Raw genomic sequence first — 27,147 nt, forward strand, 5'->3', positions numbered from 1 at the left:
ATCCCTTGACCACATGCGGTCATTTTTCTCGCGCCTGACGCTGAGGCTAACGCTAAGCCCTTGCCCTCACCTTGCTCCAAGCTTGCACCTTCTTGATTACAGCATCGTAAACACCGCCCGGAGACTGACACCCGCTCAAAGACGACCAGTCTGCCAAGACGGGCCGACGCTCTCAAAATTTCACGTTGACGTCAGTTGGTTTTCCACTGGCGGCACTGCAGAGAAAATCAGAGATGCTGTTAAGGTCTTGAGCTTCAGCAGAAGCCTATGCACGCACATATTGGCCAGATTGATTGGCTTTGACGTCTCCTCATAACTCGATTTGATAGGTTCTTCATGAATGCACCACTATTGGCTTGGAGTGTATTGACCAAGCTGATTGGAGACACGTCCAAACAATCTGTGCAGATATACGAGACTTTGTGGTAGAGGGCAGCCATAGAAGAGCCTGGCCATCTCTGTCTCTGGAATGGTTATCAGTACCTTTTTACTTCACAGTATTAGGAGCCGTAGGATTTTCCCCGTCGTAAACGTCAACTCTATGCCTTACTCCGGCCCCCTACCGTTTCACCACTGAGTCGAGTCCGGTTGGATCCGTCCCTTTACGTTTGTAGCTTGTCTGGTGGTTATGAGGAAGGCTCCAGAGAATCTTGGCCCAGAGCTCTTGCCATTGGGGCCAGGAAGTAGGGCAGCTCCCCCTGTGTATCCAGAAGGATGAAGGCGCCTGGGGAATGTCAGAGGGAGATGTGATTTCAGGTCTTTCTCTTCCCAGCTTCTCTTCCTGCTTTACAGCGGGCTGTTAGCGGCGCTTTGTGTTTGAAGTGAAGGCGTCTGTCGGCACTAAAGCGGCACCACTGCCTTTGTATTTTCTTAACACCTATCCACAGGACACACCAGAGGAGTCGCAGAGCTTTCATATTTACCTCCAGAGTTCTAAAAAGGAAACAGTCCTTGTATTCTGAGGGAACCGTTCTGTTTTGCATCCCTAGCATGGTTGTGACTAGGCTGTTGCCAACTCACAAATAGGTTGCAAATGGACTGTCTAGATGTATTGTTGAGTACACCTGAAGCCGCAATTTCAATATGAGTCTGTTAATTTCCAGGTCATGCCAGCATTCCCGCAGCATTGGTGCGCTGTGTCTGTCTTGTATGTGATGAGAGTATTTGTTTGTAGAGCTGCCCATCAGGCGTTTATCTGATATTTGGTGGTGGTCATGGCTCCTAGCGAGAATGCGAGCAGTGGTCAGAGTTCCATGGCTTCTCTCCCCCGCCTCCGTCACCACATCATTACAGGCCCTGAGTGCTTTTAATTCTTAACATGGAGTTGAAATGTATACATATACTTGTACTCCATGTACACTCCAACCCCCCCCCCCCCCTTCCACATTCCACTTCCCCACAAGTGCTATTACCTAGTTTTGAAGCCTTTTCTCCCCTCCCTCTCTCCAAACTATGGTCGAAATGAAGGCCTGCAGGTTGTGTGTGTGTGTTTGTGTTTATGTGTGTGTGTGTGGAAATCACACATTAATAAATGTGCTGGGCTGGTCCTCGCCACCGTTGTCATTGTTATTTGCCCCCACTCCTGACTCCACCCCAACCCCATCACCACCACCACCATCCATCTCTCCACCCCCCTCCCTCCTCCTCCCTCCACATGTGGAAACCATTACGTGCTGTCTGCCGGGCGAGGGGAAAGTGGAGCTGGCCCAGGCCTGAGATCTGGGAGCGGATTCGGGGGGGATCCGCTCCGTGACCAGGCCTCACTGTGGGGCCGGGGCTGTTTTCACAAAGGGGTTTTGTTATTGTAGGAGCCGAGTCCTCGTCAGCACTATCCTCACTGCTCTTGGCCTCTCACTCTCCCCCCCCCCCCCCCCCCCCCCCACTCTCTCTCTCGGGACTCTCACTGTGTGTGTGTGTGTGTGTGTGTGTGTGTGTGCAAGAAACTGAGAGAGATGGTGTGTGTGTGCAAGCAAGAAAGTGAGAGAGATGGAGTGTGCATATGTATGAGTGTGTGAGTGAGAAGGTCTCTGTGAATGCTAGAATGTATGCTGTGTTTGAGTATGTGTACAGAGAATATAATTAGATAAAAGGTGTGTGTGTGTGTGTCCATGTGAATGTTTGTGAGACAGTCATATGATGGATAGTGACTATTACATTGACAGCATCAGAATGTGCATGTGTTTGTGTGACTTTGGTTTAGAGAGTGAATGCTGATGGTTCACTGCTGTTTTTTAAAAAAAAAAATCTTTACTCATATAACGGTTGATACGCAGCCTCAAAAGAGTTTGGTTTTGCTGTTGAACTTGATGGAGTGATATAATACTTTTATGTCATTTCAGACTGAATGTTAAAAGCAGCCAATGTGAAGCTGAATGCTGTCTGAGGCCTTGGGAGTTTATGAGAGCCTGATGTTTTGTCTATATTGCACAGTGGTTGCTGTGGAGACCCAGGTCATTATTCTTCCAGGCTTGTGCTAAGTCCTTGATGTTTGCGCACTGCTGTTAAGATCGTATGCTTAATGGACTCGCTGAAATGTGTTTTCCAAAAAACTATTCTCTCAACCTATAATCTCTTTTTTTCATGGTAATCCAGCACCATGGCAAGTCAGGGTTTGACATGACCCCCCTCTCCTTCAAAAAAGTTAGATATTCTCTTACTCTACATGTGGAACCAATTTTCCTGCACCCCCACACACACACACACACACCCCCGCCCTGACATTATTATACACAGTCACACTTATGCGCACACACAAAACATATGTACTAGCCTTCAACTGATTCACTGGTTGTATTTGAAGGGTGGAGGGGAGTAATGTGACTCTATGGCTTTAGGCTCTCCAAGAGCCGTGGCTCAGACATGTTGTGAAGTGAGAGGCTGGCATTGCACACTGTTGCCCCGGAGACTGTGGAATTTGATGGGACGATGCAGCTTTAACAAATTATGTTTACTCCCTCTGACTTTAGAAATAGTCCAGGGCAAGCGAGCTGGCAGGCTTTGAGAGAGTCATTTAATTAGGCAACCTGCTCAGCACAGATCTGGAATGGAGACCGTTTAATTAGGGTGTCTTCACTCGGCGAGCATGATGATACTGAAGGCTCTTATAAGGGCTGCTAGCTTCATGACTCAGTTTTGTGCCGTAAGGGAACATCTTCCCAATGTAAAGTTTGATCTCATAATGAAATGATTGGAAGCGAAATGGAGACGCTCAGTTTGTTTGTGACTCTCTTTTCCCTGTGAGACCTTTTTGTATTTGAGACTGAGAACAATGTTCTCATTCACCCTGTCTCCAGGTGCAGACACAGAAAACATGCTTAGCAGCTTGAGTGTCGAGAGAGAGAGAGAGAGAGAGAGAGAGAGAGAGAGAGAGGAAAAATAGAGAGTGAAAATGAGAGAGCAAGGGGGGAGAGAGAGAGGGAGAGAAGAAAAATCAGATCAGAGGGAAGGCAAGGATGCCTCATTCACGAGCAGGGCCCTTTGTAGTGCAATGAGCATGTATGCTGGTGGAGTGGGGACGAGGGGAGGGGAGGGTGGAGGGATGGAGACGGGCTACCTGCAGGAGGAAGCCAGGGCTGCAGTTCCGCTCAGCTCAGACGGCAGGCTTCTGGTGTCTGCCCTTTCATCTGAGCTGTTTGTTCCTGGCTTGTGCTCTCTTTCTCTCTTTCTCTCTCTCTCTCTCTTTCTCTCTTTCTCTTACATGCTCTCCATCGGCTTTTTCCTCTCTTCCATCATCTCTCTTCATTTTTTTGTTATTGTTTCCCCTCTCTATACAACCTCTCCCATTTCTAGAATCTTGCCGTCTCTTTTTTTAGTCTCTTGCTATCTCTCAGAACACCTTTGAACTGCCTTCCTTCTTAAAACTTACAGAAAAGGGATGGATTTCTTCAAATGGAAAGACCCACTCATGGTTTGGGTAGAGGCAAAACTTCAATACAGAAAAAATGTCAAGAGATTGAATCAATACAGCAAGAGTATGAGGAGGCGCGGTGTGTGTTTTACTAAGTAAAGACTCCATGTGTCTGCTGGTTATGTTCATTGGGCATAGTTGGCTAGTTCTTGGATTACCTGTGGAGAATTCTCACACAGCCCTAAATGGACAGATTAGGGCACCTTTCCTGTTTGGCACTTTGTGGGATTTCACCCTTTTGCGCTCTGGTGCAAATCCAAATGAATGTGGATTAGGGTGAGGAGGCCCTGGTCTTTGAAGATGCCTGAATTGCTAATAGGTTTATCCCCCTCCATCGCACCATTTTAATGGAAATGCCTCAGTGTTGCAGAGCTGTGGCTCCAGCTAGATCACTAGAAGAATCAGTCTCCCACCACGTGTGTGTGTGTCTGGGTAAGGGGGGTGTTTGCCTGGGCTGTTTGAGAAGCAACGCTAGGCTATTGAAATGGCATATGAAGTATGGGTCTTTAACACACAGAAATGTGTGCATTTTGCGCATTCATAACCTTGGTTTCCTACTTGTCATTGAGTAGTTGGTTATATGTTTGGGGGGATGGGGGAGACTGGAGTCTTGGAGTCCTCAAAGGGCCAATGGCACAATAGGCAGCCATGGCAGAGGCTTAGCAGTGCGCTGATGGCCTCGCTGCCATGGCTCTGCTGAAGGGGAATGGCATACCCCCAGAACGCTGCGATCAAGGACAGCATGGGGCTCCGCCATTCCAGACAGCCATTCAACTGCGGGCAAGATTAACCCTGGGGTTGACAAGATTAATGACTACTATGGCCACCATTTTCTAAGCCAAAGCAGCTGCAGATGGACTCCTTTCTCTGATGAAGGGCAAAGGCTTTCTCTTCTTTTCATAGAGCAAATAGTTTGCCGTTTATTTGTGTTTATAGTGTGGCAAAGCCCAAGCCTCATACCCCTCTAAATATGAGTGAAACAATCATGTGTCAGACGAGCGTTCAGTGCGTACAGTACACCACTCGCTCGATCCCAGACCCCATTCGGTGGTCTGTTTTGATGTTGCATGCCCTAAGTAAGATGACATTTATACTTTGCAGGCTTGTATTTCCAAGACTCAAGTGCACTTTTGTCTTTGGTGTCTTGGTTGGCTCGTGGGGTTTGGGAATAAGGATCTGGGTCTGTCCCCCCTGGTTCAGACCAGGGACCGTCCTGCATGTGGTGTCCCAGCTTTGGTGTGGCGTCTCTGGTTACATGCTGCGAAATTCCTGCCTGCCCCGGGCATAGCTGTGAAGGCTGTGCGAGCAGCTCGGAAAACAAACCGTCCACGCCATGGGAGGGGGGGGGGGGGGGGGGACTGCGCTGTGAACAGCCAGAGGTTGGCTGTTTGTGTTTGTGCTCGTGTTTATTTTATGAGCGGGGCCCGAAAACGACAAGGTTTTCCTTTCTCTCGTTGGCTCCCCCCGACTTTGTTATCTTTCCACCGGTGCGACAGCTGAAGCCTTTCCTCGCCACGCTGGAGTTCACTCACACATCACTCAGTCTGCTTGGCGCTTTATAAACACTTTTTTCCGCAATGAAATTCCACTGCTTTAGTATGTGTGTGTGTGTGTGTTTTGTCGGTGTCTGTGTTTTTTGTTTCGTGTTCTCGTTCCGTGTGGTGACCATGACCTCCCTTTTGGCCATTCATCACCGAGAGACACAATAAATGGGAAAAGCAAATCCATTCCGCTGTTAGTAAGATGTCCAACAAGTTTTCTTTTATGCATGGTTGGAAAAGCCATCACAAAGCCTGGCAAGTCTCCTCACGATTTTTGTCTTGGAAGACAGCAGTGATCCATCACAGGTCGTGTTGACAGTTCCAACCTTGTCATTCTCGCCAAGGATTATCCTGCTTGCAGGATTCCAGGCCGGTATGTTGTTACTTAGGATTCTGGGTAATGTGTGCCCTAGTGACAATAGGTGTGGATGGAAAGGAAGCAAGCATCACCCCTTCCATGGCAAGGTCTGGGTGGAGACTCTTACAGCAAAACACCTGCCTGCCGTCTTATGCAAACATTTACTCGAGTTTGTTCAGTGTGCAGGCCTGGCACCGGTCCTCGACCCCAGATGTTTGGGGTGGCGTGTGTGCCCGCTCAGAGCATCTGCTCCGCTGGCTGTGTTGGGGTGTGAACAGCCACACAGTGCAGGTGCTACGTTTTTTCTTCCTGCCAGTTTTCTTAGAAGGTTTTAAGACATGAGGGTGTCAGTGCTGAGTTTAAGTGAGAGTATTCGATAATGAAGTGCGGGAGGAGGGCAGCTATTGACTTGCCCTGCCCAGTCAGAGAGGCCAAGATGGACAGAACAACAGAGGATGGGCAGTAGATGGTTTTTACGACACTGAAATGGTCACTATTCTGCTAGTACAGAGTCTCATGTGAATGGTTAATGGTGCAAAATGATCTCACCACATTAAATCACTTGTGTATTTATGAAGCAGGGTGTTCATATAGGAAAGTAGGTCATCCACGATAATGCCGTCTAAAGGGTATAGTGTCTGTTGCAATTATTGACAATAACCAGGATCTCTGGCTAAGTAAAGGACAATTATAGTAATTCTCATCATTTAGTGGGGAATGGCATAGCACCAGGAAATGGACCATTACCTGTGAAGTGACTAGATGAAGGGGTTACACTTGGGCACGGTCTGTGTTTCTTCTTCTTCAAGAACATTCCTCACAGGGGTTCCTAACCACCACCCTGGAGTGAAGCGGAGAGCGTTCAGGACCTCTGGCTCAGAGCCATGCTGAAGCACAGGCTGCAACACAGAGCCTTAGAGTGCCAGTGGACTAATCCAAAGAGGGCAGTCATGCAGATAGACTCGCCTTCATTTGCAGGACATTTGAGACAAGTGCAGCATGACAGGGTTTTGTGCGTTCATTAATGTCCTTGCAAACCTTAGCTACTTGACCTTGCTGTAGTTTCGTTGCACTTGTATCTCATTGAGGAACAGATAATGATGGCCTTGTAATTCTTAAGCAATTAATAACTGTGTTTTTGCCTTGTACGTTGCACTTTGAAAGCAGAGAGTATGTTCTAAGACATGCACTCAGACTAACCTTTTCCCTAATATTGCAATGCATTGTGAAGCCATGGACATTTACTCTCTGCTTGTTGGATTTCTCCCGCTGCCATATATGTGCTCATTATTGTGTTGAGTTAGTTTGACTTTTTGTCTCTAATAAATGTTGTGGTGCACTGCAGGTCATTTGAACCGAGACTCTTTCCCTCTTCCCTCACAGAGAATCTTTGACTCCTTTGTGTACACCGAGAAGACTTCAAACGGCGAGACTGAGGTGCAGCAGGTGAGTCATGATCATATCTGTCTTACTTCCTTGTGTGTGTGTGTGTGTAGAGAGATTGCTCAACCTCAAGAGAGCATGATACACCATTAAAATTCTGCAGCTGCCGTGTGTTTGATTTGAAGGCCATTTTATGTGTTGCTGCTGCCCAGCAACACTAATTTCTGCGCTCACAGCAAGCCAACGCTGGGCCCTCTAACAAGCATGGCTGCCGTAAAAGCTGTTCTCCGTCTGCCTTTGAGTCTGGGGTGAGTCCAGCGGGTCACTGCGCATGGCCACAGCTTCACACAGGTGCCACGTTGAGGAGAACAGTGTGGGGGAAAGCAGCGGCCTCGGTACACACAAGCTTAATTGCCGTCGGCTTGATTGGCTGGAGATAAAAGATGCTTTGAAGAGTGCCGGTCATTAGCTCACAGTGGTGGACATCCTGGAAGGCAATTTGGGTCAACATGTGGATTCGCCTTAGTTAATAATCGCCTGGGCAATCAGAGTCGCTGTGGTGGGATGGCTTTTTGTGTTATCTGTTGTTCCACACTTGCTGCAGTGAATAAAGCATTCCTTCAGGAAAACATTCTGTTACTTTCTTGGAGTATGTCAATGTTTGACTAGTATTGAATTTGTATTGACGGTTTTGAACCCTTAAACATGGCTCCCCATAGGTTGAATGCAATTGCCAGCAAATATTTATTACATATTATGTCTGTGAGCATGTAGGTGTTGCATGCCACATTTGAGTGATTCCTTGGACCCAGTTAAAATGGAGTTGAGAATGAGTTTGTGTGTGTGTGTGTGTGTGTGTGTGTCTGTGTCTCTGTGTGTTGTCTGTCCTTGCTGCTGTGGTACCCATTGGGCATCCCTCAGTTTACATGGCAGCAGCCCTAATTCCTTCCTTTTGTATTTGTGTGTCTGTGTCTGTGTGTGTGTGTGTGTGGTGGTGGCTGTGTGTTTCTCATCCCCTCTCCAATCATTCCAGGAGCCATAAACAAGAATAGGCAGGTTGTTTTCTCTCATCAGTGCTTGCCAGGAGAAATCATTGTGTGCTGTCTGCTATTCCCCACATTACCTGCAGCTATTTGCTGTCTGCGAGCAGAAGATTAAGGAGCTCGTTGGCAGCTTGTCTAACGACACCCCGATCGCTAATTAACTAGCACGATTCCCTCCACTTCTCGAGATCTGAATGAGGCAGACAGCTACCTGCTGGGACATCTTCCACGGTAAAGTTCAGCATTATGCCACAGATGACTCCTTTGTTCTGGTATTATGCTGCTACCATGGATAGGTGTAGCTTCTGAAAATGACTCCATGCTGAAGACGGTCTGTCAGCTGGCATCAGCAGTGCTCAGATCTGCATTGAGAGCATGTGTCTCGCTGGCACCTCCGCAAGAGAAACTTTTGAAAGGGCAAACTGTTCTGAGCTTGTGGTGCTTCCAACCTCCAGTTAGATTTATGGTCGACAGGCCTAAGGTGAGCTCCAGTGTTTACACTTAGGGTTTGGAAAAGAAAAAATGTGAAAATGAGAGCCTAAATTCCTGGCACAGATTGTGCATGATTTGTAACATAACAACTCTAGCATGATTTGTTAGTACAAATTATTTCATAGTTGCAAGGTGAAGGCTGACTTACAACATTACACTGAAATTCATATGGACACAAATGATTTCAATTCCTAAAGTGGATTCATTTATTTATTTAACTTATCATATCAAACTAATGATTGCTTTGAAACTAGCAAAAGTAAGATAAGAGAACAGAAAAACATGCCCATGCAAGGTGACAGAAGTCACACTCCAAATTCTGTGTAAATATAGCAGACAAGACAACCTTCTGATATAGCACGTCAGGACTTACATTCTAACTAATGGAAGTAGGCCTTGAAAATGGGAAACTGTCATATCAGTGGTGTGGAGGGTGGTACTAAGGTGTGGCTATGGCCTGGAAAACCTGCCTATTTAATGCGGCTCACATTTATAGTACACCTGATTTAAACTTCTCCACTTGACACAATCACCTTATCAAACACCAGAGAAGCACAGACATTTTCGAAACCACCATCTTGTCATATACCAGGACATAGAATAACAACCAGTATTTGCAATGCACCTGATGACCAGAATGGGCCAGAAACACTTATATAGAAATTGTAAAATAAATCATTCCAAAATGAATGTGCCTTTTATTTGACAAATTTAATAAAGCCTAGTCATTTCCTAACGCTCATGAACACCTGGACTGAAGGCCTCAGTGTTGAGCCACATTGGGAGTCAGTTTGGGTGCCTTTGTGAGAACTGCGCCTGTATGAACTGACAGGCGGTCCCAGACTCATACCTCTTGTTCACTGGACTGTGACGTTTTCAGTTGGCGAGTGCCCATGCCAGCTAATGCCATTACTGCATCGCTCACTCAGTAGTGTGGGCAGCAAACAGCACGATCCTTCTCAGGCCGTCTTTGGACTTTTTGTGTGTAAGAGAGGGGGAATGTGTAAACGAAGCAGATGCTAATTCTGACTGACACTTTGCAACTCCTCGTTTCTGTAATTAGAGTAACTTGGGCACCCATTAGTGTAAAACTCAACAGCACCACCCCATACGTGAAGGCACTGCAGGCAAAAGGTCCTATTTTCATAGTATCTTAGCCCAGATTTAGAATTCAGTCTCTACTATTCATTTGCTATTTCATTTCTACTATTTATCACTATTTAGCAGTAGAGCAGAACACATTAAGGAACACTCCCTACCCCTCCCTGTCTACCTTCATCTCCATCTGGTTCCTGTGAGAAGCATAAAGTCACAGAACCTTCATGTTAAACAGTGAAAGTTTAACAAACCACTGTAATCATGCAGATGGGGGTATTTCTTCTTTGTTGACAACTTGAAAAGTTTTTTGGCTTGAAATGGTTATTGACATTTGAAAGAGATTGAAATGTAAGATGAAGGGTGGTAATTAAATATTATATTGTCTAACCTTTGTTGGTTAAGCCTAGCAAAGTAGCTATAGGGAAGCTCTTCCAAAGCGACGTCTTCCACAAAGGATGCAATTAAGAAGCTAAAGGAGCCTTGAGAGAGCTGCATGAGGATGACGCTTTTCTTCTCGGAGCCATCTGATAAAAAGATGCCCTCAGACATGCCTGTGTCCTCTCTCTCTCTCTCTCTCTCTCTCTCTCTCTCTCTCTCTCTCTCTCTCTCTCTCTCTCTCTCTCTCTCTCTCTCTCTCTCTCTCTCTCTCTCTCTCTCTCTCTCTCTCTGTCTAAGATTCATATCATATAGCTTGTTGTGGCAGGTGGGAGCGACTGCATTGAGTTTTTCTGTATGCATAAGCACACATAGGTGTAGCGTATACATTGCAGTTGGACTTCAGAACGCAAGCAGGAGTAATTAAAGGGGACATTTTCCTGTGGACACACACACAGGCTTTAAATGCTTGTGGGCCGGCGGGCTCATGTCTCTCCCTCTGCACCTGAGGGATGGAGTTTCCACAGCGCAGGAGAGGCCCAGGGTCTCATGCGGTCTAACCTGTTCCTGATCGGTCGCGCTCTTCCCTCCCCCATCCCTCTCTCCCTCTGTCCCTCCCTCTCTCCACCTCCTCCCCCCTCCCTTCCTCCTGCCGAGCCAGCATTGAACCGCTCCTCTCTCCACGAGTTCCTGGACAAGGCTCCATTTACCACACTATTAGAAGTAGCACACAGTGGATAATGGTCACGGCGAGCCTCTCCTGGTGGGAGATTTTCCCCTCCGCACATGTTGTTCTTGGTAATGCCACAAGCTAAGTGCAGCGGTAATAGCTGCAGCGGCCAGCTGATTAGGTGTGCATGGTCAATGGGTCGTGCAACATTTCTCCGCTGCCTGGCTGAGACGTTTTGGCAGCTGAGGCTAATTGTGGTATGTAGAGCCTGATTGCTGTGGCTGAGGTTTCTTTCTTTTCCATGCACCATTGATGTGGCTAGTTTTCTTCATTTTCCATCACAAGGCTGTGCAGTATAGTCTGCGAGCTTGTGTGTGTGTGTTGTATATTGTATATCTACATGTGTGCTTTTGTGAAGGAGAGGGGAAAGTTGGTGGTAGTTGTGTGTGTGTGTGTGTGTGTGTGTGTGTCCTGAGTATGCTAGTGTGTGTGTGTGTGTGTGTCCTGAGTATGCCAGTGTGTTTGTGTGTGTGTGTGTGTCCTGAATATTCCTGTGTATGTGTGTGTTCCACAGTGTCATGGTTCAGGGATGGCCTATAGAAGCTGGGCAGTGGTGCAGAGAAGCTGCATGTGCGCTCTTTATTAATGTCCCCCCACAGAGGCCAGCCTTATTTCAAAGCTGCTGGCGTGCTGGTTATTAGAGTCCCCAGGGAAGCCTGGGCCCTGAATAAATAAGCCCCAGCACTCTGAGAACCCGACTTCTTCATTTACAGCTCCCTTTAGAGACCTGCCGAGCAGGCCCAACACTGAGGCCTAATGAACCAAAGCAGCCAGGAGCACCCCTTTTGATTTGAACCCAATTCTTATTTCATTATGCTGCGCCTGTAGCTATGCACACTAGCACTGTGCTAACTAGCTGCGGGAAGGGAGCCCTTTTGGTCTCCCAAGTAAGTCCTTGCTCAATGCTGATTGATTTAATTTTTCTTTCCATCAATCCTGTGCCCTGCTGAAGGCCTTTGATGTAGCATACCTCTTCCTGTGTGTGTTGATTTTAATGTGGCCCTCTCGGTACATGCTGGCTTTGCTGAAGGGTACACCAGTCTCCTGAAACTGTTATTAGATTTGCATCACTCATTTGACGGGCAAAATGCATCACTGCAATTTTAATGTTTGGGGGCGAGGATTCAAACCCATGCCAAAGAATGGTGGCTTGTTAAGGTCTAAGAGATACAATTTCCATTTGGCAGGCTGAATTGAGAACCACGAGTAGGTGATGATGACAAAATGGAGTTGTATTTCATCATGGCATTCCATGTTTGATTCTGTGAGATGAATAATAATAATAATAATAATGCCTCTGATGTTCCCGTTTTGCATCTGTGTATATGTAAGCATTTGGAGTGTTGGGCTTTGTATGAATAATGTACTCTGCTTTCTTTCCCAGCTGGCCAAGAAGATCCGTGAGAAGTTCAACCGCTATCTGGATGTGGTGAACAGGAACAAACAGGTGGTGGAGGCCTCGTACACAGCCCACCTCACGTCCCCACTCACTGCCATTCAGGACTGCTGCGCCATACCCCCCTCCATGATGGAGTAAGTAGACACGAAAACACATTCACTCTCACACACATACACACACACACTCATACATTCACTCACACACGTTAACATACACAGACCCATATTATCCCAGGACTGCATGAGCAGAAAGCCAAGGAAGAAAGGCCTGCACAGTAGATTATGTTCGAGGAGTGTAGTCTGGGGGAAGTGTCTGTGTGTGTGTGCGCGTGTGTGTTTGCCAGTTTGAAATTAAATTGCCACTGTCTCCCCAGTGTGGGTGTAACATTTGATGGAACATCAAAGTGTCTCCAAACATCTCCTCACTCTCCACCTAGCTGTCTGCTATAAATACACCCTGGCTCTGAGCTGGTGCGTCTTGTGCTGTGTGTCTCTGAGCACAACGGCTGTGGGACGCTTGTGATGTAACTGAAATGTAATGAATCCTTTTTGTGTCATTATAGATGCATATGAGAGAGAGAGAGAGAGAGAGAGAGAGAGAGAGAGAGAGAGAGAGAGAGAGAGAGAGAGAGAGAGAGAGAGAGAGAGACGGGGTGGGGGGTGTATATGAGTATGTTGAGAGAGGAAAGCAGCCTTTGAAGCATGTGAACTGAAATGGCCCCTATGCAGAAAGCGCAAGGAATAGCCAATCAGGCTAGCGTAGCCGAAGGGGTGGAATGGACATGCTCGCTTTCAAGTAGAGCTTTGCTTCAACCAGTGGGACCTGAACTGTCAGCATATCTGCAGCTAGCTCATGCATATCTAATGATCACATATTTCATTCTTCATTTTCTTCCTTTCCCTGATTTTACTGCTCCAGTATTACACCGAAATTCTGATTTGGTAATTATGTGTGTATCTTTGCGTGTCCCTGGTGTCCATGCGTGCGTGTAAGTATTTGTGTGCCCCCACGTCCTTCAGCATGATCTGCAACAGCTGCCATTAGCACCCCTCACCCCCCATCCCCAAGTGTTGGCCTGTCCCCTCTGACTCGAGCTGTTGATTGCGTGTCTCACACCCTCTCCCCTCTCATGCCCACCACGCGCCACACCAGGGTCAGCTTTCCATCAGTCCCCACAACCCAGCACCCAGGAATGCTTTAATCAATGCACACGCACACACACACACACACACACACACACACACACACACACACCGAGAGATGAAAGCGTACACAGGCATGGTCAGAAGTTCACACCCCCCCCTCTCTCCTGCTCTCGCTCCCTTCCTCACCTGCCGTCTTCGTGTCCTAAATCATTAGACCCTTTTGTGTGTGAATGTAATGACGATAGGTGGACAGGGGCGAGCGACCCTTTAGTTTTCACTATTTGCTTTTGTTTCTGCCGTCGTCGGCACCCTACGGTGCCCTCATCAGACTCCACATGGGTGCAGCAGCTCTGAGAGACGACATCTCTTCCGTGGATCTCGCTGACTCACTGGGAGTAAGAGCGGGAGAAGCTCGACGGGGGAAAAGGCTATAGCGGCGTTCGCTAGCGTCCCAGACGCGGCTAATTTCCCTGTCTCCAGCGTAAGCCTGGCAAAGGGAAGCCACAGCGCCTGTCGCAACACTGGGAGCTTTGCTGTGGCAGCCAAGCAAATTAAACGCCTCTCATCTCCTCTCATCCCCCTCTTTCCTCTCCTCCTCCTCTCCTCTCCTCTCATCTCCTCATCACCTTTCCTCTGAAAAAAACTCCACTCTCTCCCTGCAAAAAAAAAGCAAACAAACTCTGTCAGGTGCTGGAAAATAGGACTGTGTGGATGTGAGGGAAATGGAGTTGGTAAATGTGTGTGTGAGTAAATTGTGTGTGTGTGTGTGTTTTACACACTGCCTTTATCAGACGCGTTGTTTGTCTCAGTGCTGTGTTCTTTGTTATCTCCCTCACACACAGTAGGCCTCTTTGACTCTCCCGTTCCCTCTCTCCTGTGTGTACTCTTACAGGGTCCTAGTGCCCTCTCCCTCCGTCCGTCTCTCTCTGTCTCTTGATCTGTCTCGGACCACTTCCTGCTTCTCTCTGGTTCTTCCTCGAACACACACACACACACACACACACACACACACAGTGCTGCTTGCTCTCTCTCTCTTTCACTCTCTCTCTCTCTTTCACTCTCTCTCTCTTTCCCTCTTTCCCAGCCCTCTGTTAATCCACTGTCTGTATGCTGGGCCTGAAGGAGCCAATAGAGGTGTGTGTGTGTGTGTGTGTGTGTGTGTGTGTGAGCTAATGAAGCTGCTGTTTGAGAGTGGGGTGGAGAGGCCAGAGTGGGGGGCTTAAGTGCTCCGAAAGAGGGCTCTTAAATTGCCATGGCGATAATGCCTCTCGTCCAGACCCAAATGCCTCCTGTGCTGTATATCTGGGGGAGAGGGCTAGTCCCTGCCAAATCCCAAAATACCACCTCTCTTTCTCTCCCTCTCTCTTTCTTCTCTCTTCTCTCCTTCCTTATCTTTCTCCCTTTCTCAATTCATTTTTTAGCTTTATTGATATGCCAAATGTGGAGCAATCAAATTAATTAAATTCATCAAAAAATCTTCCGGAACTTTCTACAAAATCTTGAAAAAGTTCTGTTTTTGGTTATGTCGGTTGTTTGAGTAAAGGAGCGCCTCTGGTGTTCAGCTGTGAATATGGTGCCATGTCTTTTTCCACTTATTTGGTAACATTCATCACCACGTCTGCACTCGCTGAAATAATGTTTCCTCAGACTCATTTGAGAATGTTCTTTTAGCGACACACTGACAAACAAAGAGTAAAAATAGAACAGCTACATGATGCGCAGCGGTTAGGCTAATCCCTTCCCCCTTGTTCAAATGTCAAACATCAAACGTCTGCAGAGTAGACTCAGGCTACCTAAAGAATGAATTAGGAACATCAGCACTATGGAAATGCGCATCATCACTTATGCAGACATTATGGAGGTCACCTCCACTGAGTATGAGTCCATTCAGGCAGCATCCATATTGAAGCCACTGTGGAGGATCTCCATGGGAGAGTGGCTGGAGGCGTTGGGATTGATTCTCAGCGTTTCAGTGGTGGTGGAGTATTTCTGTGTGGTGCTTGCGCTATGTAGTACTGGGCTGGAGGTTCTTTTCTTGGAAAGGCTGCCTCCTCTAAAGCCTGTGTGAGCAGTGCGGCTCCAGCCCTGCATTTGGGTTTTTGTGTGTTTTTTTTATGCCATTATTTTCCATTTCGCTCCAGTCTGTTCTTTTTAAGCCGAGACCCTCATTTACATGTTGGACCCAAATCAGAGATGGGAAAAAAATGCTGAAAGGTTGCCTTTAATCCCTCCCTTACCCCCTCTCTTTCGCTCTCTCTATCTCTCTCTCTCCATCTCTCTCTCTCTCCCTCTCTCTCCATATCTCTGTGTCTTTCCTCCCCTTGCTTACTCTGTTTATTTGATGTGAAATTCAAAAGAGCGGTGCCAATGCATGTTTTATCGGGCCCATTTGCTGGGGCCTCCTATGTAAAGTGTGCTGGAGGAGAATTCTAATGGGTGCAGCCTGATGGGAATGTAATGTCTGAAGTTCAAAGCGCTTCTCACATCAGAGCAGCCGTCAATCAGGAGAGAGCCGGCCTCGTGATCGCAGCAACTGCAGATAGGGAGGGGAGTGTGCGTGTGTGTGTGTGTGTGCGCACTGATTGGGTGTGTGTGTGTGTGTGAGAGAGTGTGTGTGTGTAAAGGTGATGCTGCAGGATGGGGGGGATGGAACTGAAGAGTGTGTGCATAGCTGGGAGTTAGTTTTCTCTGGGAGAAGGCGCACATGATCATTAACTAAAGTAAGCACAGACCCAGGGGATTTAAAATAAATAAAACACAGTCCACAGCATAGTGACCCAGTTGTGAATCATTAGAATGTTCTGATGCATTGCCTTTTGCCAGGTAGTCCTGAGTGGTGGTAGGGACAGAGGCGACTACTCTACGATCATTGACAAACAGGATCTAGTGATCTATTGTTTAAAATAAATGAACTTCCTTGAATGGACTGATATTCTCTAAAGACAGAGCGTACAAACCTAGCCAGTTGTAATAAAATAGTTTTAAAAGTGACAGGGAGCTTTGAAATGAAAGGGAAGGCTTAAGAGCTTGAGGAAGAGTGAAAACAGGGCTATTGATAGAGAGGGAGGGAATTTCTACATTTATTGACTTCTCTCTCTCTCTCTCATTTTTTAACAGAGGGTGGGAGAATGGGGGGATTTGATGAAGAGAGAGAAAGGGGTTTAGAATAGATAGAGATGGAGGAGGGGGGATAGAAAGAGAGGGAGGGAGATCAAAGCTGATGTGTTGGTGCAGGGAGTCCCAGGAGAGCGACTTTCGATCAGCCTGGAAGCAATGCGTCCTATGGCATAACGCACATTCACTCACTCTCACACTCTCTTTCTCTCTCTCACACACACACACACACACACACACACACACACACACACACACACACACACACACACACACACACACACACACCAGTTCTGTTGAAAAACACACAAGTTCACTGCACTGCACTGATGTCCTGCCGACACACTCGCTCTCTCTTTCCTGTACTTACAAACACATATGGATTGGTGTTTGAACCCTCCCCATCCCAACCACATGTTTATGCAGAGTGATCTGCATCTGCTGGAGGCCTGTGCGGCACACTACTTCCTGTATCATGAATATGGATGGAGAGGGGAACTGGCTTGTTGAGTCTGCGGTATGTACGACAGAGGATGCTGTGACCTAGAAAACAAATCCATCCTCTCCATTTAGTATGGCCCTCCAGTTTAGTCTCCCCTCTCACTGATGTCTTGAGTTCATGCACCAGACATAGATGTGGATAAGCACTTCATTCTCCATGGACTGGGTGATGGGCTTGTGCTAGTTGGTTCTTTTGTACTAGAGTCACAGTCCAAGTGTTTGGGGGAGCATTGGCAGGAGGGTGAGAATGAGTTGGGAGGTGTCTTTAGCACAGTGCATTTAACAGTGTGTGTGATATGGTGTGGACAACGTGTCTCTGATGGTCTGTCTCTGTCTCCCCATCTCTTGTGTCTCTGGCGCTTACAGGTTTGACGGCAATTTCAACACAAACGTCTCCAAGACCATTTGCTGTGACCGCCTGTCCCCAACAGTCAGCAGCCGGGCATTCAATCCAGGACGAGACCTCAATTCAGGTAGGGGGGGAAAAGCGTGCGCACACACACACACACACATACATACACACACACACACACACACACACACACACACACACACACACACACACACACACACACACACACACCGTCATTTTTGTGCCTGAAAGCAGAGTGCTGTTATCACTGTGCTTTGCGTTGTCATGGTAACCACTTTCAAAGGAGACCGTTCTTTGCATGACATCAAATCGCAACATGAAAAGATCCTCTCTTTTGAACAGGGTGGCGAGGGAAGAGGATGGGGAAAGGTCTGGGGGATGCATTAGGCCTCTGCTGTCTTTGTGTCGCGCTCCCTCATTCTATGTCTCTCTCATCCTCCCAGGCCCATCCTCCTCTCCTACCTTCCTTCCGACCTCCCTCCCTCCCTCTCTCTCTCTCTCCCTCCCTCCCTCTCTCCCTCCCTCCCAGCTCCCCTTTCATGTGTTTGATTTAAGAACACTGTTTTGCACACTTAAAAGTCCGACTGGCTGCGAGGCTTCCTCTGTCCTTGATCCTTCCTCGTATGCGCTCCCGTCAGGAAATGTATGTTTTTATCATTCTATAGTCAGAGCCCCGGCCAGCCGACAGCCTCCACCCCCCCACCCCACCCCCCGCCTCTATCTTATCAGATATGCCCCAGTCTAGCCATGCGTGCTGTCTGCAAACATCTCCCTTAAATCTTATCAGAAGCCTGCCTTCACCCTCGGCTGACCAAAAGACATGATGTATAAGCGTGAGCTTGGTTTTGATGTTGTTCTGTGTTTTGAACTGATCATTACCTTGGAAATGCAGTATGCTGCCTGTAGGCTATGTATATGTTGCATATCCTATACACAGACCATGCCATAATGGCAACACCAATATGGTTTTGGCAATGGCCATCATATGATATGTGTGCCAGTCTGCTGGCCTAAGATAGCTGGCTCTGAAAGGATTTGTTGAGAATAATCTGTGTGCGATGGAGTCTTAATGAATCTGTCCATAACATTCCTGTGCAAAGCAGCAGAGGTTTAGTGAGGCCCCCCTGTGTAAGCGATACTGTGTTGTTGACATGCGGGGCGTCCTCTATGGGCTCGTCCTGTGAGTGCAGAAACACTGGTGTACGGTCAGCCTTGTTTTTGCAGTCTTCCTCCAACGAGGGGCCCTGGTCATTTCTCCTCTAACACCAGTTTACACAAATACATCATTCCACTCATTTGACACACACACACACACACGGACACACACACACACACACACACACCCATATAAACACACACTTACTCATTTAGACTGGTCTCGGCCCAGATTACTACGATTTGTCTTCATCCACAAGCTTTATTTTTTCCTGACCGTCATCAAGGGTTCATGTTACCCCTCTCCCTCCATTAGTCATCCTATACTGACCTCTAGTCCACACAGGCACATTTGTCTGAACATAGTCTAAACAATGTGGGAGAGTGTAGAGGGCCAGGACAAGTGGGATGGGGTAGGGGTGGGCTTGCGAGATACTGTGTGTGTGTGAGATGGAGACCATCCACCAAGTGTCTCTCCAGTCTGATGTCTGGTGAAGTAGAGACAGATAGAGGGATGGAGTGAGAAGGTATAAGAACGGAGAGAAGAGGATATGGAAAATCCTCCAGGGCATGTTGTGTTTGTTTACACTTGTGTGCACGGCAATCATCAGGAATCTTTTCGTTGCCATCTGCGACATACACTTCACTCTCTGTCTCTATCCTTGTTCTTCTCTCTCTCTCTCTCTCATGCTCCTCTCCTGGCCTCTGTTTATTTCAGCTAAGTGCTTTAAGGCTCTCCTGAGTGTCATGTGTTATATTACGTTACCTCTCAATTAGCACTCTTAGCCAACGCACCACTGAAGAGTTGCTCCCAAGTGAGAGAGCCAGAGAGAAAAAGAGAGGGAAAGAGAGAGAGTGTGTGTGAGTGAGTTGGTGAAAGAGAAAGAGAGATGGCGAGAGGGAATGAGACAGAGATGAGATGGGATGGAAAAGAGGGGTCGGCACTCAGAGGAAATGCCCCCCCCCCCCCCTCACACACACACTCCCACTCCCCTCCCCGGCTATTTCACTGTGGTTCTAGAGTTTTCTAAACATTGGTCGGTGGATTAGGCTCTTGAGCCGCTGAATGTATAGTGATTCTTTCAAGCTGTCAGCATCTCGGCGAGGTTCCTGTTTATACACACGCTGATTGATAGGGCTGGTGTGTGTATATGTGTGTGGTAGGAGGATGGCGGGGCATGGGGGGTCATTGGCTGTTCAGGCTGTGGCTCTATTTATGTCCTGCTATGTCGGTCATCACAGGGATTTGATTCACTGGAACCACACAGTACATTTGAGTTAGGAACACATATTTGCATGTGTGTGTTGTGTGAGAGTGAGGAGGCAGGAGGGCACCAGAGAGAGGCCATTGTGTCTTAAATGGCAGAAGTGAAGACATGGTGCATTTATCATCACACCCTTGTTTGGTTTGTATTGTATTTCTTTCTCTCTCTCTCTCCCTCTTTTTCTCTCCCATTTTTTCTTTCTCTCACTCACTCGCTCTCACTCTCTCTCTCTCTCTCTCTCTCTCTCTCTCTCTCTCTCTCTCTGTCTGTGTCTGTGAAGGCTTGTTATGTCCATGTTATTCTGCAGTGCTCTCTGTGTTGTGCAGCTCTGTAGACAGGAAACAGCTGGGCTTTGTGCTTGCCCTTTCCTCTGTTGATTCTCTTGACCCCCTGACCCTCTCAGAGAGGTGGTGCACTTGTGTACTCCAACCACAGGCGCCCCCCCCCCCCACTCATGAGGTCACTGGCTCATCTTCCAAGAGTCTATGGACGTTAGCATGACATGGTTCATCAACTTATGAGCGCTGTGTTGGCCAGAGTACATATTTTCCTTAAATGAAAAATGTATTTTTTCCAGACAAAGCTAGCTTTAACTCAATTTATGGTACAGTTATACATTGTTTGAAATTCTATATGAACTCTGTGAACCCCTTCACATGTAAGTTTAGAGCACATGTACGCTTTATTGCCTGATTTCAATGCAGTGGAATTAGAGCGCCATGACATATGCGTACTTGGAATGTGCGCTAGCTTGTCATGTGAGACCACTGCGTCACTGGCACATAAATTAATCTCAGAAAGCATCGCTCTTAATCAGACAGCCACACAGCCATTAGGCGGCTCTGCTGGGCCTGAGTGAGAGCCCACCTCAGGGGCCCCCTGGGGGGAACCGAGACCCTGTTGAACCTGTTTGGCCCCCAGACATGGCCCCTCTATCTGGATCTGTGCTCTCCCCCTCTGGGCCTCAAGCTCCCCGAGCCTGTCAAACAGGGTCTGATACCCTGACTATACACACACACACACACACACACACACACACACACACACACACACACACACACTGTAGCTATCTTAGCACTTCTCTTCATATCCATGTCAAGTATGACTTTGTTCTGTATAAAATGTTCTTCATTGGAATGCTTTCTGTCTTTCTCTCCCTATCTGATTTCCACTTCCAGTTCTGGCAGACAACCTGAAGTCTAATCCGGGCATCAAGTGGCAGTACTTCAGCTCTGAGGAGGGGATATTCACTGTCTTTCCAGCCCACAAGTTCCACTGCAAGGGCTCCTATGAGCACCGCAGCAGGTATGCTACAGTTGACTTGAGTTCATCAGTGAAGGGCAAAGCACTTCGGCTGAAGGGGATTCCACTGATAACTGTTATTAACTACTGTTATTGTGTTTTTTGCATAACTCCTTTGTATGGTAGTCATTTTCTATAGTTAGATTAAATTCACTACAGTTTTTGAAAGTTTCATTTCTGTTTCAGAGGTTCATTTTGGTTAGTTGTTTACAGTTCAGAGGTTCTCTAAAATGCTTGCGAATCATAGAATGTGTACTAACTCAAGGGCTTTTTAGATATTTTATTTAGAACTACAGGAATTAAAACTGCATCTGCATAAAGATGGTGGTGAGGCTATGTGTACTCTGATGAGAAAGTTTGCCAAAGACCATCAAATGACCTCTCTAACCTTGACAAAGCAAAATGTCTGCTTCATAGTTATTCATGTCTGCATATGCTGTGTTTAAATGGGTCTCAGAGCACACGTTCAGGCAAGTCAGCCAGTACTTTTGCGTACCAAATAAGTCTGTGTCCAAGCTAAGAAGGGTCCCTCTCTTGCCCCCGTGCCACTTCTGGGATGTTTACTAATGGAGGGGATACCACACTGCCACATCAACCACTCCGCACTGGGCCTTAAGGGAGAGGGGGGGGGGGGGGGTGTAAACCATCCCATGGCTGCCACCTCTCCTCAGACAGAAAACCTACAGAAAAGAGAGGGGCACACTCATGGAGTGAGAGGGAGAAGCAAGACAAAAGGCTGGTTGGGGAGCTGGGGTTCTAGCCGTGGCCCGTGGTAGGTGACCCAGTCCCCCCCTGCCCCTGTGCCCCCCCTTTCGCTGAAGGGGCCCTTCTTGTGTGGCACCAAATGAATTGGATTCTTCAGAGGGCGCTGGGCTTTGCTGCTTGGAGGAACAATGAGCATGGATGCCCTTGGCTGGAATGTGGGACTGGGAGCAGCAAAGCCGGCTGGAATCTGGCAGCCTTGTGTTGTGGTCACTGGTGTGGTCCTCATATTGAAAGACCACCCTGTTACACCACACACACACACAGAATTTTTTTTTTTTTCTTTCTCAGTGCATGGGAAAATGTGGGCCATCTCATTTGGCACTTAAGTAGGAGATGTGAGCATAGCTATCACAGCTGTGACTGAGCCAGAGATGACAGTGGCATCATCGGACCAGCAACCACCCACCACCCAACACACACACACACACACACACACATACACACACGCAATTTCCTATGCGCTGTTCCTTTCATTTAATTTCAGTTTGACACAATGTACAGACACACACACAAACCACTGGTCTATGTTGAGGCAGGCAGGCTGAGCCGTGCTCATCAGCCTCCTCCATAGCTGCCAAATCCAACACTCCGCTGTGGGAGCCCTCTAGAAGGATACATGTCCGGTTTGGAAGGGACGCTCCTCTGACAAGATAGCATCAAGTGCAGGAAAGAAAGAGCAGCTGTCATGGCGGCCCTTCCGAGTGCTGCAGAGGGCTGGTGGAACCGGATCCCTTAGGCAAACAGCGGAGTGGGGGCAGGCTGAGGTGAGGGAGGCCTGGGCCTCCGGGTGTCTGTCTCCTCCACCGCCAGCGGCCACCGCCGCCACGGCCCACCAACAGAGCCCTGAGCCCAGAGTAGCCACGGCCACACGTGGATCCTCTTCCTGCATCGCCCAGATAACACGGAGGAATGTCCTGTGTTGCTACATGCCATGTCAGACTGATAATGATGTTTCTGTCTCTCTCTCTCTCTCTCTCTCTCTCTCTCTCTCTCTCTTTCTCTCTCACTTCACTCTCTTTATTTCTCTCTCTCTCACTCACTTCTCTCTCTTTCTTTCTTTCTCTCTCTTTCTTTCTCTCTCTCTGTCTCGCTCTGTCTCTGTGCGTGCAGGCCGGTGTATGTATCAGCTGTGAGGCCTCAGTCGAAGCACATCGTGGTGATCATCGATCACGGGGCGTCAGTGACCGAGACGCAGCTTCAGATTGCCCGGGATGCGGCTCTTGTCATCCTCAATGCCATAGATGAACACGATAAGGTGGGACCTGTTCACTGCACACACATACAGTACACACCGTGAGACACACAGATTGCATCTCACTGGAAAATGAATGACAAATATAACAAAGAATATGCTCACATACACTGAAATACAGTCATAAAATGCAGCATTGGCTATAGATAAATGATATAGAGAATTGATAAATGCAATAACTAAAATGATTGTTTATGCTTGAATGTATAATGGTATTGATATAGTGGTATATAGTGGTACTATATATTAGTATAGTGGCACTATTCCACTATTCTTACTTTGGTTTCTCCTTGTGTGCGTGTGCGCGTCTTGTCTGCATGTGTTCAGATCTCCATCCTAACAGTGGCAGATGCGGTGCGCTCCTGCGTTCTGGACCAATGCTATAAGAGCTTCCTGTCTCCAGCCACCAGCGAGACCAAGAGGAAGATGGCCACCTTCATCAGCAACGTGAAGGCCTCGGAAAGCGCCACGCAGCACGCCGCCGGCTTCCAGAAGGCCTTCCAGCTGCTGCGCAACACTAGCAACGTCACCAAACACCAAATCAGTACGAGCCTCGCCAGCCTCCCGCTAACCTGACCACCTGTAGACTAGAGCGTGCCTCAGTGCCTTAACTATAATTCAGTTCAATATAATTATTAGTTTGAATGTTCATAACAATAATTGAGTTTACTGTGCATGAATTATACAGGTGAATGTGACTTGTAGCGGTGTGTAATTATTCTGAAGGTGTACTTTGCTTTCATCTCGTCTTTGTTTTGCTTCCCTTTCCTTTCCCGTCACCATAGCAACAGACATGGCGATCATCTACCTGTCGTCGGGCCTGACGTCCCGTGACAGTTCGGAGCAGGAGAAGAGGGCGACTCTCAGCATGGTGAAGGAGGAGAACCGCCACTTCAACAACTCTGTGATGATTCTGACCTACGCCCTCATGAACGGTACGCTCCAGCAAACGCTCGCAGTCCACTCACTCAGTCTCTGATGCTCTTCACCGCAATTGCCTGCAAATTGGGTAAATGACCAGTGACATGACCAATGCTTAATATGAGTGTGCAGCTTGTCACTCACTCTCAGAGGCTTAGTGTCTCTAGCATGGGTCCCATAAAGCACCTGCTAGTCAATGTAGTATTTAGTCTGTGTTAGTGGTTAGTAAGTATTTAGGGTGAGCTTAACGGTTTGTATAATTGTTGATGTGAATGCCTAAGTAAAATAATCCTTAATTGGAACACATGGGGGGACATTAACAACATTGTATTGTAGAGTAGTGGTTGTTAGTGGTACAGTATGCACCTTCCTCCCAGTGGCCTGCTTTGCCCCCTCGCTGCCTCTCACATCAGTCCCCCCAGACTCAGCCCCCTGCCTGCTATCCAGTCCCAAATCTGGCTTCGCTTGGTTCCCTGAACAGCAAGTGCACAGGTTCAGTTCCCCCTGAGCTGCAGTTCTGATTTCTGTCTCTGTGATTGAAATCAAAGGCAGGAAAAGCCAAAGGGGCCATAAACAAAGAGGCCCCTGTAACATCTCTCCTTCATCAGAGCGCCGTGTCCCCTCGCTGGTTCCACCTCCAGAATGGTTAGAATCCAAGCAGTCGATGCGCGATGCTGGGAAAGCCGTTTACTCTTCTGTCTGCAAGTGGAAGCTGCGTTGTTAAGTGGCTTGGGCTGAATGGGCCTGCGGAACATAAACATAAGGAGCACACTCTCAGGACAGGGCTTTCCCATAAAGCTCTGGGCTGCCTGCCACGGGTGCTCTTTGGAGGAAAGAGCCTCTGCCAGGTTGATTGGACCGATCTGGACAGATCTGATTTCGCTCAGCATTGAGGCAGCTGATCCTCTCTGAGTGGCTCTGTGTGTGCCTGTGTCTGTCGCAGTTTCACCAGGATACTCGTCTGTGCATGAATGGTACATTTTAAATAGGATTGTTTATTTCTAAAATGATATGTTGGATTCAACAGCTATTGTTATGGTTTTGGAAATGATTGGATTGGCAGAGCAGCTAGCACTACCTCAAAGCCCCCCATTAGAGTGTGTGTGTGTGTGTGTGTGTGTGTGTGTGTGTGTGTGTGTGTGTGAGTACAGTTTTGATGATCAAAAGCCCTCTTTATAGTGCCCATCCTCACCTGGGCCACTGCCCCCGCTCGCTGGCTGCATTAGCCTTATTAGCACACATTAGTTTATGCATCTGAGAATTAAACAGCAGCCACATCAAAGCCAGGCCAGTGGGACGAGAGAACATGAGGCAAGGGCGCTTAGTGAAAAGATACGAGTCTGGGAAATGAGGGGAGCTGATTAGTGTGCTGAGTGCGTTTCACTAATTCACGGATTGGGATAAATGCAGAGACCAAATTTCCCTCATGGGATCAAAAGAGTACAGTATATATACTAGTGTTCTGCAATATGAAGTCTGTGTGTGTGCCTGTTTGTGTTGACGTGTTGTGTGTGTGTGTGTGTGTGTGTGTGTGTGTGTGTGTGTGTGTGTGTGGTGATGTGCAGCTATTGATGTTGTGCAGCTATCTAGGCTATTGTCCGTCAGTTGAAAAGATCTCTTTGTGGATGACCCCCACCCCCACAACTTTGAGTATATGAGCAGATCTGCATGACAGTCTTGATTGATGAAGGGTGAAGGGGAGGGGCTGGTTAGTGATGCACAGATTGAAGTGGAGCATAGGATCAATTAGCCATGTGTTTGGGTCTTTGTCTGTTTTACCATTGTCACATGTCTGGATTTGCATCTTTGTACTGTATGTGTTTCAAATCAGATGTCAGATCAGGCATGTTTTTCAGATGTTTCTTTTTAGTTTTTGCTTGCAATATGTTGATGGATTGGAATTTTTTTCTGTGCAGCTTACAGTACAATACAGACTGTTCTGACTACTTCTGGGTCTACTTTTTGTGCATACATCTGTAAAAGGACACGAACAGATTTGAGGTCTTTGTTTTTGAGTGGATGGAAAGTGCAGGCAAGTGTATTGATGTGGACCAAATGGCCTTGTTTTTGACGATGGAAAGAAACGTTGTGCCTCTCCACGGCATGTGTGTAGTGGTTAATGAGGAGAGCCGTGCAGACATCTTGGCTGGGCTGTGCGTGTGCTGCGAGCAGTGTGGCTCTCTTCATGAGTGCGCCTGTCAGCGGGCCAAAGGGCCCATGTGTGGATCAGATGATCTGAGTCCCGTTCATTACGCCTGATTAGAGCACAGGCAATCTGGAATCCATTGGTGACTTTCTGCTGGGAGTCCAGGCCTCACACTCTCCTGTTGCAGGAAAAGCAATTCATGGTGTTTCCTTATCCATAGATTTGCAATCCATGGTGTTACTGTTGCTTTTGACTAATTTGGCTGAAGTACAAACAGTTGTCGTGAAATTTGAAGTACAAACAGCTGTCAATGATTTTGTATCTCACCTGTTGATATAATCTGCAATCAAAAATAAATGGAATGGTTTCTATTCACATGGAGAGCCTTGGTGTATACTTTACCAGATTATGTGTTGTCTTAGAGTAAAGCCTCTGTACAGTGTATGAAGGTAATCAATATGTAGAGTTACTGTTACTGTCCTTTTGTGTTTTTGTTACACACACACACACACACACACACACACACAATAACACACACACACACACATGCAGAGGGTGTGACGGGGCTGAAGGAGCTGGCATTCCTTCGGGACCTTGCGGAGCAGAACTCGGTGAAGTACGGTTTCCCTGACCGCTCTAGCCAGCCGGTGGTGAAGGGGAGCATGATGGTGCTGAACCAGCTGAGTAACCTGGAGACCAGCGTGGGCCGCTTCTACATCAACCTACCCAACCGCATGATCGACCAGGCCTCCTTCAGCCTGCCCTATGCTGACCAGATGGGCGATGGTGAGGTCATAGACAGATCTCAACAGAGTGTGCTATTTACAGCAAGGGATGTCTGAGATGGTTCTTTTAGATTTTTGAAAATTCAGAGTATTTTGA

At 47.5% G+C, this 27,147-nt stretch overlaps 1 protein-coding gene across 2 annotated transcripts in view; it reads left to right on the forward strand.

Annotated features, from left to right (window-relative positions):
* Positions 1 to 27,147, forward strand: part of cachd1 (cache domain containing 1) — a 74,535-nt gene that overhangs the window by 17,047 nt on the left and 30,341 nt on the right. For both annotated transcript variants that reach the window (XR_006021151.1, XM_042057290.1), the window contains exons 2-9: positions 7,190 to 7,252; positions 12,312 to 12,460; positions 17,453 to 17,559; positions 21,058 to 21,184; positions 23,057 to 23,201; positions 23,526 to 23,742; positions 23,984 to 24,133; positions 26,818 to 27,051. Coding sequence is in view for 1 of the 2 variants with exons in the window: in XM_042057290.1 (XP_041913224.1) it covers positions 7,190 to 7,252; positions 12,312 to 12,460; positions 17,453 to 17,559; positions 21,058 to 21,184; positions 23,057 to 23,201; positions 23,526 to 23,742; positions 23,984 to 24,133; positions 26,818 to 27,051 (1,192 nt within the window). In the remaining variant the exon portion in view is untranslated. The remainder of the gene's footprint in view (positions 1 to 7,189; positions 7,253 to 12,311; positions 12,461 to 17,452; positions 17,560 to 21,057; positions 21,185 to 23,056; positions 23,202 to 23,525; positions 23,743 to 23,983; positions 24,134 to 26,817; positions 27,052 to 27,147) is intronic.

Source organism: Alosa sapidissima, chromosome 12 (genome assembly GCF_018492685.1).
Source record: "Alosa sapidissima isolate fAloSap1 chromosome 12, fAloSap1.pri, whole genome shotgun sequence".
NCBI lineage: Eukaryota > Metazoa > Chordata > Actinopteri > Clupeiformes > Clupeidae > Alosa > Alosa sapidissima.